The 14399-nt window shown below is 53.1% G+C and overlaps 1 protein-coding gene across 3 annotated transcripts; it reads left to right on the top strand.

Annotated features, from left to right (window-relative positions):
- The first annotated feature begins 4889 nt into the window (after positions 1-4889).
- NAGPA (N-acetylglucosamine-1-phosphodiester alpha-N-acetylglucosaminidase) lies at positions 4890-14199 on the top strand. Of its 3 annotated transcripts, none has more exons than XM_047714386.1 (11): positions 4890-5014; positions 5105-5560; positions 6922-7061; positions 7943-8051; positions 9128-9256; positions 9758-9963; positions 10067-10114; positions 11276-11404; positions 11589-11720; positions 11806-11869; positions 13354-14199. In XM_047714386.1, exons 1-11 carry the CDS (start codon positions 4929-4931, stop codon positions 13562-13564), a joined length of 1710 nt encoding a protein of 569 aa, XP_047570342.1. In that variant the 5' UTR covers positions 4890-4928; the 3' UTR covers positions 13565-14199. The 3 variants fall into 3 exon arrangements, with proteins under 3 accessions (XP_047570342.1, XP_047570343.1, XP_047570344.1); XM_047714387.1 differs by having other exon boundaries at positions 13131-13452; XM_047714388.1 differs by lacking the exon at positions 13354-14199 and adding an exon at positions 12417-13124.
- The last annotated feature ends 200 nt before the right edge of the window (positions 14200-14399 follow it).

Here is a 14399-nt window from a genome sequence, read left to right as displayed (position 1 = left end):
AAGGTTCTTTAAGTCCATCACCTTCCTTTGCTTCGGAGTGAAAAACAGCTGCTGATCATCCCTGTGTGAGTACGGAGTTGTACTGGAGAATCTGAATTCAAACACCCGTGCTCCTTCTGTGCTCAGCTGAATAATCCTGCAGGGGCCAGTGGTTCTTCTAAATCTTTCTCTTGGGAGTTAGTCTCCTCTGTCTAATCCTCTTCTGGTGCCCCTGAATGCTTTCCTGAAAGTGCTCTTAAGTTGTCAGGCACAGGGAAATGGTCCTGGATTTCGCTGACAAGTTTGACTTGCTTCTGGGTTGCTAGTTTTCTTGAGGAACCAAGGGCCGGAATTTAATACCTACTTGGCACTCCATAGGCTTCAAGGATTTCTTCCACACACTGCATCACAAAACAAAGTTTACCAAGACAGGCACACAGCCTAGAGAGGGTGGACAGCCCATAACCGGATTAGGGGTGATTATGTCTCACCCCGTGTCCTTCCTGCATTCTAGATGGATTAGTCACTGGACCCTGACAGTGATACATTTTTAGAAGGCTTAATTAACCCAACAAGGGTGGGGATGAGGGGGGCAATGACTCTAGCGGAAATCTGGGTTTATAAGTCACTTTCAGGAAAAGGGAATCCTAAGGCAAACTAGAACATGGGAAGAAAAATTTGCAAGATGAACCCCACTTGAACTGTCACGTCTTTGGGTTATGAGGGCTGTAGGGCACTGAGAAGAGGTAAACACACCAATGATGAGTCTCCTTACCACTACCCCACCCCAGACCTCAGCCTCGCACTGGAGATGAATCCCACGGGCATTTAACATAATGTGGAGGTGGGCCTTCGCTTCCCATATTCTAAACACCCAGCACTGGCTCTCTACCTTCCTAGAGGAGTTTCTCCATGTGTGGCCTGTGGCCACTGGCATCAGGACCAGCTTGGGGAAATCTTGTTAAACATGTAGACTTCTCAGGTGCTTGGGTGACTCAGTTAAGTGTCTGCCTTCAGCTCAAGTCATGATCCCAGGAGTTCCAGGATCCAGATTGAGTCTCGGACTCCCTGCTCCGTGGGGAGTCGACTTCTCCGTCTGACCCTTCCCCATCTTGTGCTCTCTCTTTCTTTCTTTTTTTTTTTTTTTAGATTTATTTATTTATTTATTTGACAGAGAGAGATCACAAGTAGACAGACAGAGAGAGAGAGAGAGAGGGAAGCAGGCTCCCTGCTGAGCAGAGAGCCCGATTTGGGACTCGATCCCAGGACCCTGAGATCATGACCTGAGCCGAAGGCAGCGAGCGGCTTAACCCACTGAGCCACCCAGGCGCCCCATCTCTCTTTCTTAAATACATAAAATCTTTAAAAAACAAACAAACATGCGGACTCTCTAGCTCTGTCCCTAGAGATTCTCATTCAGCCCCCAGGAGGGTTCCTGGGACATGTCTCCTTGGCAAACTCCCAAGGGATGCTGATGCTCACCAAGGCTGAGGACTGTGGGGTTGCCAAGGCCTAGACTTGTATGACATCAGGTGGTAGATAAAGGGAACATCTATGTTTGACACTGGGGCAGTGACCTCAATACGTATATCCAGACGTATAAGTAAGGTTCCTCCCCCACTACCCTGCAAGATTCTTTAGGCTGGTCTGGAAATTAAGTTGACATGAAACAAATTAACAGGAGAAAAACAAAACAAAAAAGAAGTGTAAGAAATGTGCATACTGCCTGTCTACATGAGAGAGACCCAGGAAAACTGAGTAAGTCCCTGCAGTGGCCTAAGCGGTCACTCTAAATACCACTCCCAGCTAAAGACGAGAGATGTTGGGGCTGGGAGGGTCCCTTATGGGAGGTTACCGGGGAAAGCACAGTAAACAAGAGTAGATTGAAGTCCATGCTTTCTCTACTCCTAAGTTTCTAGAAATTTAGGATCACCCACTGTAAAGTTTTTCCAGCGAGATAAACACAACACCAGGCAAAGTGGGTGCAAGGCAAGATTTATTAAAGGCACTCTCTGGCGAAGTTTCAGGGCTCAGGAGAAGGGGAGCCAGGAAAGTTGCACTGGGAGGAGGTGGGCACCCTCGGGCGAGGTTCCGGGACTCTGGAAAGCAGAGTGGCGGAAGTCACGCCCAAGGCAGGGAGAAGGGGGCTTTTAAGGGGCCTCGAGGGGAGTTCAGGGGTCTGTTGGCAAGTTTCCCTTATTTGGATATTTCGCATGCTCGTCGGGGTCCCATTGGTCCACTGGAGCCCGGGACAGGGGTCTCAGATTCCCGCTTGTCAGGGTCCCATTGGTCCACAGGAGCCCAGGGCGGGGGTGGGGGGGCGGGGGGGGGGGGTTCAGATTCCTGCTTGGGTCTTTGTTCTCCTGTCCGAGCTCAGGTTTTGTGGTGGGAACTTTCGCCATCTGAAGTAGCCCTTTCGTTCTGCCAGCCCAACACCCACCCCAGCATTTGACTTCAGGGTCGTTGAGTTCCAGCCCCACACTGTGTGGAGAGATTAGCTTTTAAAAAAGTAAAAAAGGGACAACAGCCCCCCCAACGGAGTAACATATGCCAAGCCCCATGTCAGCCAACCAAGACTTAATATCTGACTTAACTACCGTTTAAGCCTCTTCCAGGAATGAAACCTTTAACCAGTCAATTACCTGGTCAGCGCTAGTAAAGTCATCTGTACTATAGGCCCTGTCCTTCCCTCAAAGGAAGGTGACCTTGCCTGAAACAATCCACTCTTTCTTTGTCTTCCTCCCTTTCTGCCTATAAAAGCCTTTCATTTTGTACAGCTCTTTGGAGCTTTCTATTTGCTCGACGGGATGCTGCCTTATTCCTGAGTCATTGAATAAAGTCTATTTGATCTTTAAATTCACTCAGTTGACTTTTGTTTTTTAACAGCAGACATGGCATAAAGCCATATCAATCTAATGGCCTCCTTGTTTAATTAATGTAATAGGCTGCTCAGCAAATGGAGAATTTCCGTGGGACTTACGTGCTTAGGTATTACGTGTTCGTTATGTGTTTGTCAAAGGAGTGACACAGTTGGGAGGAGACTGAAGGTCAGAACTCTCTAGAGACGGCCTGTACCTACAACCACCCCTCCCACCTCCCATTCATCTCCTCCCCTGACTCCCAGTAGGAAGAATGACCTTACTCCTGAAACTCTCAACTATCTTAATTTGCTACTGGGAGCGGGGAGGACAGTAGACACAACCTTAGCTTGACAATAATAGCAAGCCCTCCAGTAGCCTGAAAATCTTTAGTATATGAAAGTGCTTTTGGACACCTCCCTTTGTCCTTACCTCCCCAAACCCTATAGTATATCATCAGCCATTTCTCACAACCCCAGTGCAGTTGCTGTTTCTGCCCACGGGTCCTGACCCCATGCTTTAATAAAACCACCTTTTCACACCAAAGAAGTCTCAAGAATTCTTTCTTGGCCCTCAGCTCCAAAACTCACGGACAATCTGTAAGGGCCTATTCAGCCAGAGCGGAGCCACCCCAGTTGAACTGCCATTTTGTTGTTTATTCGGTAAAACTTAAATTGACCCTGCCCACCCCCCAGGGGAACTTACTTAAAAGCAAGTCTGGGGGGGGGCGCCTGGGTGGCTCAGTGGTTAAAGCCTCTGCCTTTGGCTCGGGTCATGATCTCAGGGTCCTGGGATCGAGTCCCGCATCGGGCTCTCTGCTCAGCAGGGAGCCTGCCTCCTCCTCCTGTCTCTCTCTGCCTGCCTCTCTGCCTACTTGTGATCTGTCTGTCAAATAAATAAAAAATATTAAAAAAAAAAATCTTAAAAAAAAAAAAAAAGCAAGTCTGGGAAACCAGTCCCAGGTCACAAAGCCCAAATACAAGGGTGGGTCAGGTCAGGTGGAGACATTCAATCAGTGGGGGGGCATACTGTCTCCTAGCTACCAAGGAGTATGGACCCCGTCTTGGGGTGCCTTTTGGGTGCCCATTCTGACTAAAGTGATAGGCTAGTTCAAATAGCTACTATGGGGTGAATTGCAGTTCAATTGGCTACCTGTGTGTGACCTAGCATGACTGTGCAGCTTTCTCTGTGTATTGCAATCTCATTGGCCACCTGTGTGTGGCCAGGCTCAACCGCATGGCCTTTGCTCTATAAAAGTTAGTCTGTGAGGCAGGGAGGGGTTGCGCTCTCTGTAAGAGGTGTGCCACCGGCCAGTCGGTTTGATTCTCAATGCTTGGTGCGAAATAAAGCTTTGCCAGACCTTCGCTTTGTGTCAGTCTTGCTCCTTTAATCACGGACCCGTTATTGGGGCACCCAACATTGGGGACCCAACAAATCAAAACTACATCAAAGGTCGTAAGAGACCAAGGCTGAGAAACTGGTCCAGAATCAGGGAGACCACAGTGACGCGACAAGAAATGTAACTCCCGGATTGGACCCTAGATGTGGGGAAAATAGCTCTAAAGGATATCATACAGAAAACTGGCAAATTTTGAGTATGAACTGTGGATTAGTTAAACTATTAATGTAAAATGTCTTACTTTTACTTAGCCTGTGGTTATGCAGGAAAATGTCCTTGTCCCTAAAAGATTATATAAAGTATCAAGGTGAAGGATCCCGAAGTCTGCAACTTGGTTGCAAATGGTTGGGGGGGAATGGGGCGTGGCCTATGCAAATGAAGTTGAAATGAAAAACTAAATGGGACAAAAGTTAACTAGTAAATATACGTAGAAGGTATATGGGAGCTCTTTACACTACTCTTAGAACCTCCAGGAAGTTTGAAATTACATTAACACGAAACGTTCCCACCGACAACCCAACGTCACGTGCCTTTGGAACAAAAAACAAAACAAACACAAAACTGTAAACTTTTTAGGAGAAGAGCTCCCGATATCCAACGGAGCCTAAGCTAGTCTGTCCGGGTTGAAATCGACCACCAAAAATCTTGAGTCACGTGGGGCAGTCCCACGTGATCGGAGGCCCTGTTCCAACATGGCGGCCTCCATGGGTCGCTGGCTTCTCTTCCTCCTTGAGCTGCTCGGCTTCCTCACGGAGGCGACCAGCGGCCTCGACTGGGGGTGAGTAAAGGTCTGGAGGCGTGAGCCTGGCTCGGGGATCCTCTGCCGGGGACACAGCCCTCCGAGCTCACGGTCGCCCTGTCCCCTCAGGGCCTCCCGAGACGACGACTTGCTGCTGCCCTACTCCCGCGCGCGCGCGCGCTCCGCCCGGGACTGCTCAAGGGTGCGCGCCGGAAGTCGCGACCACGAGAGCTGGCCACCTACCCCGGCGACCCCCGGCACCCGCGGCCCGGCGGTGCGCACCTTCGTCTCGCACTTCGCAGACCGCGCGGTGCCTGGCCACCTGACGCGGGTGGCAGAGCCCCTGCGCACCTTCTCGGTGCTGGAGCCCGGTGGGTCCGGCGGCTGCGCCTTGAGGCGCCGCGCCACCGTGGAGGAGACGGCACGGGCAGCTGGCTGCAGAGTCGCCCAGAACGGCGGCTTCTTCCGCATGAGCACGGGCGAGTGCCTGGGGAACGTGGTGAGCGCCGGGCGCCGGGTGAGCAGCGCCGGGGGGCTGCAGAACGCGCAGTTCGGGATCCGCCGCGACGGGACCCTGGTCACCGGGTGAGAAGGCAGGGAGCCTCGTGACTGTCGAGGGCAGAGGACTTGAGATTTGGGTTGTAGCCGTGGTGCTGGGTTCAAGTCACCTGACAAAGCTGAGCGTCCGTTTGCGTTCTGCAAAATGGGGCTAGTAATACTTTTCTTGCCGCGTTTGTTCATCTCCCGGTATCACCGAGTGCTTGCTTTGTGTCAGGCAGTGTGCTGCGCGCTGGGGATATAGCAGTGAACAAGCAGACAGGCTTTGTCTTCAGGGAACTCTCCCGTTACTAGGAAAAATAAATAAAAGCTGAGGAAATGATACGATAAGTTCAGATTGCATGCGTGTAAAGAAGCAAGGAACAGGGTGAACCAATATAAATGGAGTGTGGATTTTAGGGACGGTGGATTTTAGGGAAGGTGACCTCTGGGTTGAGACCTGAAGATTAATCACAAGTTAGCCAAGGTCAGAACTGGAGGAAGAGAACTACAGTCAGAAGGAACAGCAAGTGTAAGGCTCAAAGATGCACAGGGGTTTGGTGTGTGTGTGGTGACTGAAGGAAGGAACAGAGTATCAGAGAATGACAGGAGTGACTTCGGTTATTTAAAAACATGTTCTAGGGGGTGCGCCTGGGTGGCTCAGTGGGTTAAGCCTCTGCCTTCAGCCTAGGTCAGGATCTCAGGGTCCTGGGATCGAGCCCCGCATCCACATCTCTGCTCAGCAGGGAACCTGCTTCCCCTCTGTCTGTCTGCCTCTCTGCCTACTTGTGATCTCTCTCTCTATCAAATAAATAAATAAAATCTTTTAAAAATGCTCTAGGGACATCTGGGTGGCTCAGTTGGTGAAGAGTCTGTCTGCCTTTGTCTCCGGTGGTGATCTCAGGGTCCTGGGATCGAGCCCTCCATCAGGCTCAATCAGGCTTCCTGCTCAGCAGGGGAGTCAGCTTCTCTCTCTCCCTCTATCCCTGCTCATGCTCTCCGTTGATCTCACTCTGTCTCTCTCAAATAAAGAAATAAAATCTTTAAAAAAAATAAAAACAAAAACATGCTCTAAACCTGGCTGGAGGCTGGGTTGGAGGGACCAGAGTAGAAGCAAGGAGACCAATTACAAGTTGTCAGTAGACATCAGGTGGTCGTTTGACTAGAGTGATGGCCTAGGAGGTTGAAGGCCAAAGATGAACTTGAAATCTGTTGAGAATCATTGTTTATATTAGATGAGTATTAACTGGGATGTGTAGACTGTTTACAAAGGCTGCACTCAGGACAGAATGGTTCCTGGGACACCAGGAGCAATCAAGCAGCCAACCGAGGAGGGGAGCTAGGAGGTAGCCCTGCTACCTGCAGTTGTCCCTGCTGGTAAGAGAATCGCATGCCTTTTCTGTGTCCAGGTACCTGTCTGAAGAGGAGGTGCTAGAAACCAAGAATCCATTTGTGCAGCTGCTGAGTGGGGTCGTGTGGCTGATCCGCAACGGAAGTGTGTACATCAACGAAAGCCAGGCGACCGAATGTGATGAGACGCAGGAGACAGGTTTGGCGGCGGGGTGCGGCACAGTCCTGTTGAGAACCAGGACCTCTGGGCTGGTGGGGGAAGCTATTCTTAAGTCTTTGAGCAAGTATGTTTCAAGATACAGGGGATCTATGGGGATTATGACAAATAAGGTCCCTGCTCTTGCGACTTTACAGAAGAAAGAAAATAGATATGTAATTTGCTGAAAGGAAGTGGTAAGTGCTAAGAAGGAAAAATAAAGTGGGGGCAGAGGGGACAGGTAGAGGACAGGAGCTGTGAATCAGAATCCCGAATCCCTGGGGGTGAGGCCCAGGCCTGTGTGTTTTAACAAACCCCTTGGGTAATTCAGTTTGAGAACCTCTGGGATGTAGAATACTAGGGTGGGAAGGGATGCTCTGGCCCTGTTGTGGAAATGGCTGTTTCAGACCGAGCAGTCAAGGGAGGCCTCACTGAGGAGGTGCCCTAGATTGGAAAAAGCAAATCACAGGAAGAACTGAGGAGAAGCACAGTCCAGCCAGAGAAAACAGGAGGTGCAGAAGCCCTAAAGCAGAAAGTGGCTGCAGGATGGTGAGGGGGGAGCCCCCAGAGATGAGGAAGGAGAAGCAGGCCAGAGTGGCCATGTTGGGCCTTGGGTTTTGTGCTGAGAACAGTGGAAGTCATTAGAGGGTTTTCCCCTGGAGGCTGATGTCACTTAATTTACACCTGAGAAGGGCCATCCAGCGGCTATGTGGAGAATCAGTGGGACAGGGCAGAGGGGAGGCAGAACGATACATGTCTAAGTGAAAAACTGGATGGCACAGACCAGGAGGTGGAGAACGGCATTGGACTGGCCAAAAATAACAGGCAGAGCTCAGGAGGCTTCCCAGAGAGCCAGGTGATCAGCCAGGCTTCTTCTCTTTCAGGTTCCTTTAGCAAATTCGTGAACGTGATGTCAGCCAGGACAGCTGTGGGACATGACCGGAAAGGGCAGCTGGTGCTCTTCCACGCAGATGGGCAGACGGAGCAGCGGGGGTGAGTGCCAGGAACTGGGACCTCCAGGCCTGGGCCGAGTCCTGCTTTGAGGAACCTCAGCCCACTGACAGCTGGCCATCAGAATCCCAACAGGGGATGTTCACATCCACCTGTCCCCTGCCTTCCCACACAAAACCGTTCCTAGATCTGTCTCACTTCTGGGAACTCGTCGCCCTCTACACACTTCCTCTCAGTTCTCCCCAACTTAGGCCTCTGCCTTGCTGAGCCCTGGATAGGGTGATGGGAAGTAAATACAAAGTTAGTAGGGAGAAGACCTCTGCTTGAATCCCAGCTCTGCCACCTGCTAGCCCTGTGGCCACTGACAAGTCTCTCAACCTCTCTGAGCCACAGTTTCTTCCTCTGTGAAGAGAGTGTGTTGGTTTGCTATTGCTGTATAACAGACAAGCACAAACCGCACCCATCTGGTAGATCACAGTTCTGTAGGTCAGAATTCTGGAGGGCTCAGCTGGGTTCCATGTTGGAGGTATCCCATGGAGGTACCCCAAAAATCAAGCCATTTGCCAGGAAGGCTCTCATCTGGAGCGTCAGAGCAAGAATCCTCTTAGATCATTCGAGTTGTCAGCCGGATACGCTTCCTTGTGGTTGTAGGACTGCAGTCTGTGTTTTCTTGCTGGTTGTTGGCCATGGGACCCTCTGCTCCTTCAGGCTGCCCACATTCCTTCCTGTGCATGTTACGCACCCCATCTTCAAACCAGCAAACATGCATCCAGTCCCTTCTTCCCCTTTGTATTTGCAGTCTCTCCCGCTCCACATTCTGCCAGCAGCCAGGGAAAGGTCTGCTTTTAAGAGCTTTTGTGATTCCACTGGGCCCCCTGAGATAATCCAGGACAGTGTCCCCACTTGTGGACAGCTGAGCCGTGTAAAATAACACAGTCATGGGGGTGACCTCTCATTATAGTCACAGCTTGCAGGGGTTAAGATGGGACATTTGGGAGGAAATCCCATTTAGGAATTTGCCTGCCACAGTGGGGGTGATACTGTCCACCATGGAAAGGAAGGCCAGTTAAACAGGAAAGGCAGTGGACACAGTCAACGTTAATGCTCTTGTGCTTCAGCATTAACCTGTGGGAGATGGCAGAGTTCTTGCTGAAACAGGACGTGGTCAATGCCATCAACCTGGATGGAGGGGGCTCCGCCACCTTTGTGCTCAACGGGACCTTGGCCAGTTATCCATCAGATCACTGGTAAGCATGCCAGAGCCCCCTTCTTGAGGTCTGTGTCCAGGCCTGTCCTCAGCTGTGTCATTCAACAAAGACTGAGCACCTACTGCGTGCCAGGCACTGGGGATTCAGCCATGAGCAGAAAGAGCTGAGATCCCTGCCTCTCACTGCTTCCAGGAAGAGAGTCAAATTATACATACTGTGCCAGTGTCCCCGATGCCAATGAAAGGGGTTTTGTAGGTCAGGAAAGACCTCTTTGAGCATAATGGAACCTCAGCTGGGCTCTGAGGGTTGAAGAGGTGGCGAGGCAGGGCCGGGAGAACCTTCCAGGCAGCAAGAACAACATGTGTAAAGGCCCTGGGGTTGGAAGAGATTGTCAGGGTGGGAAGAACCTATAAAAGGCTGGAGAACGGGCAGTGGAGAGAGAGACAGCCCTCGGGAACTATGGTAGGGGGTACGCGGGGTCCACTGGGGGATGGTCAGTGTCCTGGCCTCTTCACACACTGTGTCCCCCCCACCCCACAGCCAGGACAACATGTGGCGCTGTCCACGCCGTGTGTCTACCGTGGTGTGTGTGCACGAGCCCCGCTGCCAGCCACCTGACTGCAGCGGCCACGGGACCTGTGTGGAGGGTCGCTGCCAGTGCACGGGACGCTTCTGGCAGGGCGCGGCCTGCGACAGGCTGGACTGTGGCCCCTCCAACTGCAGCCTGCACGGGCTTTGCACAGAGAGTGAGTGGGATCTCCGGGGTGGCAGCTGTGACTGGGGCTCCCAGCCCTCCCTGCCCTGGCCTTGCCCGGGCCCTCACCTGCCTCCTTGGTCTTGTCTTGGCAGCTGGCTGCCGCTGTGAAGCTGGATGGACGGGCTCCAACTGCAGTGAAGGTAAAAGCCGCCAGGCTGGGTGCTCCGCACCCCTGGCCCCGTGGGGAGAGGGTGAGCGTGGCAGCTGCCTTTTTCCTCCTCCTGCTTCTTGTTCTCGCCTGACTAAATCACTGCGTGAGTTTCCCACAGTGGCCACAACAAATTCCACAAACTGCGTGGCTTGAAATAGCACTTATGCTGTCTCAGTTCCAGAGGGCAGAACTGCAAAATCAAGGTGTCTTGCGGGGCCCTCGCTCCCTGTCAGAGGTCTAGGGGAGGCTCCTTCCCACCCCTTCCAACTCCTGGTGGCTCCAGGCATTCCTTGCCTTGTGGCCACATCTCTCCAGTCTCTGCCCATGTCTGTCTCTCCATTCCCTTACACAGAGCCCAGGTCATTGGATTTAGGGCCCACTCTAAGTCCAGGCGCCCTCATCTTTTATGGTCTTCACTTAATTGTATCTGCAAAGACTCTGTGTCCAGATGAGGTCATGTTCACAGATTCTGAGGATTAGGTCACAATATCTTTTTTTTTTTTTAAGATTTTATTTATTTATTTGACAGAGATCACAAGTAGGCAGAGAGAGAGAAGGGGAAGCAGGCTCCCCACAGAACAGAGAGCCCGATTTGGGGCTCATTCCCAGGACCTTGGGATCATGACCCGAGCCGAAAGCAGAGGCTTTACCCACTGAGCCACCCAGGTGCCCCAGGACACAGTATCTTTTGGGGGGACACAGTTCAACCCACCACAGCCATCCACAGTTTCAAATCCTTCAGGGCTTTCTTTTGAGGACGTGAAAGGAATGAAGCCCTTAGCCTGACCTGCTGGGTGCCGCAGCCCCTCCCCAACTCACTGACCCAGCTCCACTCCTCCAGACCCCAGCTCAGTTGCCCTGTCCCCTGACGCCTGCCCGCCCCACCCCCTCCAGCGGTCTGCTGCTGCTGCGCTTGTCCCCACCTGCACATCCATGTCTGCTTCCTGGCTCCCTGGCCACCTGTCCATCTAGACAGGAAGGCTCAGTGTCAGGGTCTGCCTTGAAGTGTGTTCTCCTTAACTTTCTGTTGGAAGCATTTGTGAACCTACAGAGCCACTTAGGGTGACTGAGATCTGTTTGCAGTCTTCTTGGCCCTCACCCCGGTGGGGCGGGGCTGGATTTTGAAATGACTCCCCTTTCCCCGGGCCAGCTTGCAGCAATGGCTCCTTCGGGGCAGACTGTGCCATGAAGTGTAGATGTCAGAACGGAGCTGCCTGTGACCCCATCCAGGGGACCTGCACCTGTCCTCCTGGCTTCACTGGAGACACCTGTGAGCAGGGTAAGCTACACAGTCCCCAAGTCAGCTGGGAGGAAGTGCCACCCAGGGGCATCTCCAGGGTCTAGCCTGGGGAAACCCTGGGGTCACTTCTGCTTCAGCCCAGCTCTGCACATACCTGGGGCCCATCCTGTCTGTGCAGAGAGGTCCTGCCACTGAGGCCTCCCCTTCTGCCTCCTCTCCACAGAGTGTCCCCTCGGCTGGCACGGGCCAGGCTGCCAGATGCCTTGCAAGTGTGAGCACCAGTGTCCCTGTGACCCCCAGACTGGCAACTGCAGCCTGGCCCAGGCACCAGCCCTTAATAGCATCTTCTCCCAAGGTATGGCTCCTCCCAGGCTCCTCGGGGGCAAATGGGGCACACCCCTCCCCTTCCAGCATGTCAGCCTCTCTCTGCTGTCTTACAGTGAAACAATGTCTCCGGCCATCCGAGACCACCCCTAGAACAGGAGAACTCTCCCTTCTCACCGGGTAGGAGATTTGGTGGGACTTGGGGTTGGGATGGGAGGAAATCCCCCTCTCCCTCCACCCGTGAGGTATGACTCCTGCTCAGGGACTGGGCAAGGCTGGGAGGTGACATCAGCCACCCAGGTGATGTTTCTTCAGTGTAAGCACAGAGAGAGTCACAGCTGATGCTCACAGCCACCCAAGTGGGCCCGGGAGATGGTGAGAAGGACCCTGGTCACCACCCCAGTGGGAGTCGAAGGGGAAGGGCATCGGGGCTCCTTTTCCTGCAAGACTCGCCACTTATTTTCTCGGGTCCTGGTGTCTGGTACAGAAGTGCCAACCTCCGAGGAATTCACACCATTTCTCGAGCACCGCTCTGTGGCAGGCTTTCTGTTTGCTAGTGCAAACCTCGGGGAGGGCTTGCTGAAATAGATTGCTGGGTCCCGTCTCTGGAGTTTCTGCTTTAGTAGGTCTGGGGTGGAGGCTGAGAATCTGCATTTCCAGGGTGATCCCAGGGGATGGTAATGCTGCTGGCATGGAGACCCCACTCTGAGAACTTCTTTTCTTGTAGCTCTCAGCTCATGGCCCAGCCCCACCCACACTGGAGGTGGGAATCAGGTGTGGGTATGAATGAAAAGCTCCTGGCGATGTCCTGGAGGACAGTCTTACCATTAATAATGCAGATCCCAGGTCCCTCCTGGATGTCCTGACTCAGTGAGCCTGGGGTGAGGCTCTGAAGGCCCAGAACCACACCTGAAGAAAACCCCTGGAAACATCCTTTGAAAATGCTCCCAGAGCAGGGACAGTGGCTCCCAGGAGCGCCTGGCCCCTGGTCTTAAGTTCTGGCTCCTCAGGTGTGAGACTTTGAGCCCCTCCTCCCCAGTGCAGACCTGCAGACCAGCTGACAACTGCCGGCAAGGGAAGGGGAGCCCTGGGGGGCTGACGAGCATGTCCCCACCCCCAGCAATGTGCTCGTGTCTGCTTTTGCATTGAGGGCTTCAGCCACAGAGTTCACATGAAGGAGGAAAACAAGGATCATTGAAAGACCCCGTCAGCTCCCCTGGAGGGAGGGAGGGGTGCAGTTCTCCCTGCTCTGTCTCCTTTGAGGTTTCTGGAACATCCCCCAGAGCACGGATACAAACTGATGCTTCTTGGGGCATCATCGTGAGATCCCCAACTGTATTGTATAATTGTATAAAAGTAAGGTTTATTAGCAGCTTCTGAAAATCAGCAACATTCACGTAAAAATTTTTTTTTTCTTTTCATGGTTTCTCTTAAATATCAGGACATGTTGCAGGGCTGGCCTGCATGACACACAGGGACTGTCACTACTGCTCCCCGAATGTGTGTCTGGAGGGTGCCCCCTGGCCATGCCAGCCCCATTTTGCTCCCGAACAGTGGTTGTGTTCTCCCTGGAGGCTCCCGACTCTGCCTCTGTTGTGGTGGAGGGGAAACCCCTCCAGCACTGCCCAACAACCCCCTGTTGAGGCTCTCTCTTCTGCACCCAGGACCGCCTGGCTGGCCCTCACCCTGGCCCTAGTTTTCCTTCTGCTGATCAGCACGGTGGCGAACGTGTCCTTGCTCCTTGGCTCGAGAGCAGAGCGGAGCCGGCACCTGGATGGGGCCTACGTTTACCACCCACTGCAGGAGATGAACGGGGAGCTCCTGGCTGCGGAGAAGGAACAGCAGGGGGATGCCCACAACCCCTTTAAGGACTGACGCCTCCAGCCGCCCGCCATGGCCTGCTCTGAAAGCTCATTTCGACATGGCCTCGTTTCTGCAAGGGAAACCTCAAGGCCGCTGATCGTCTGGGTGCTCTCAGCCCCGGTGCCAAGCCAAGCTTCTGATAGCACCTGTGCCTCAGCCCCTCACTGGCCCCAGGCCCTCCCCTGGTCGCCTGCCATGACACACACAACCCTAGCAATACCGTGCTCCCCAGAGAGAGACTGCCTCCTTCCCTGCCTGCCTGTGTCTGCTGCCTGGGTGGCCTGTCCCCCAAGGGCCTGCCGTGTGCCAAAGAGCCTCTGACCTCCTGAGGCAGAGGCCGCTAGTGACAGGATGCCCCGTGACCGCACCATGACTGAGTGGCAGGGGCCAGCCAGCCCCCCTGGACAGGGATGGATCACAGAGACGATGGCCACGACACGGGACCCTTCTCTACAGACCTCATTGCAGTATTTGCCAATTGGAATTCTACTTCCTGTCACAGGGAGCTCCTTCGAAGGGGCGGGGGATGGAATCATGTTTACAAGCTTTCTATTTTGGTATCCTTCCGCAGAGAGAGGGGTTTTTTTTATCACTTGAATAAATTGATATAATAAAAGGAGCCCCCCCCCCCCAGGTGGCAACTAAAGCCTGAATTGTGGATTTCTGGAAGTACCTAGGTCTTAAGGATGGGGTTCTGTCACCTGAATCCAGGGTCATAAACGGGGAGCCCAGAGCACGTCCAGCTCCCTGATCTGTTCATTTGATCCAGGGTTTCTGACTTTGTGGTGCATACAAGTCACCTGGAGATCTTGTTAAAATGCAGATTCTGGCCCAGGATGGGGTACAA

Source organism: Lutra lutra, chromosome 18 (assembly GCF_902655055.1).
Source record: "Lutra lutra chromosome 18, mLutLut1.2, whole genome shotgun sequence".
Classification (NCBI taxonomy): domain Eukaryota; kingdom Metazoa; phylum Chordata; class Mammalia; order Carnivora; family Mustelidae; genus Lutra; species Lutra lutra.
This window is presented reverse-complemented; position numbering and strand designations above follow the sequence as displayed.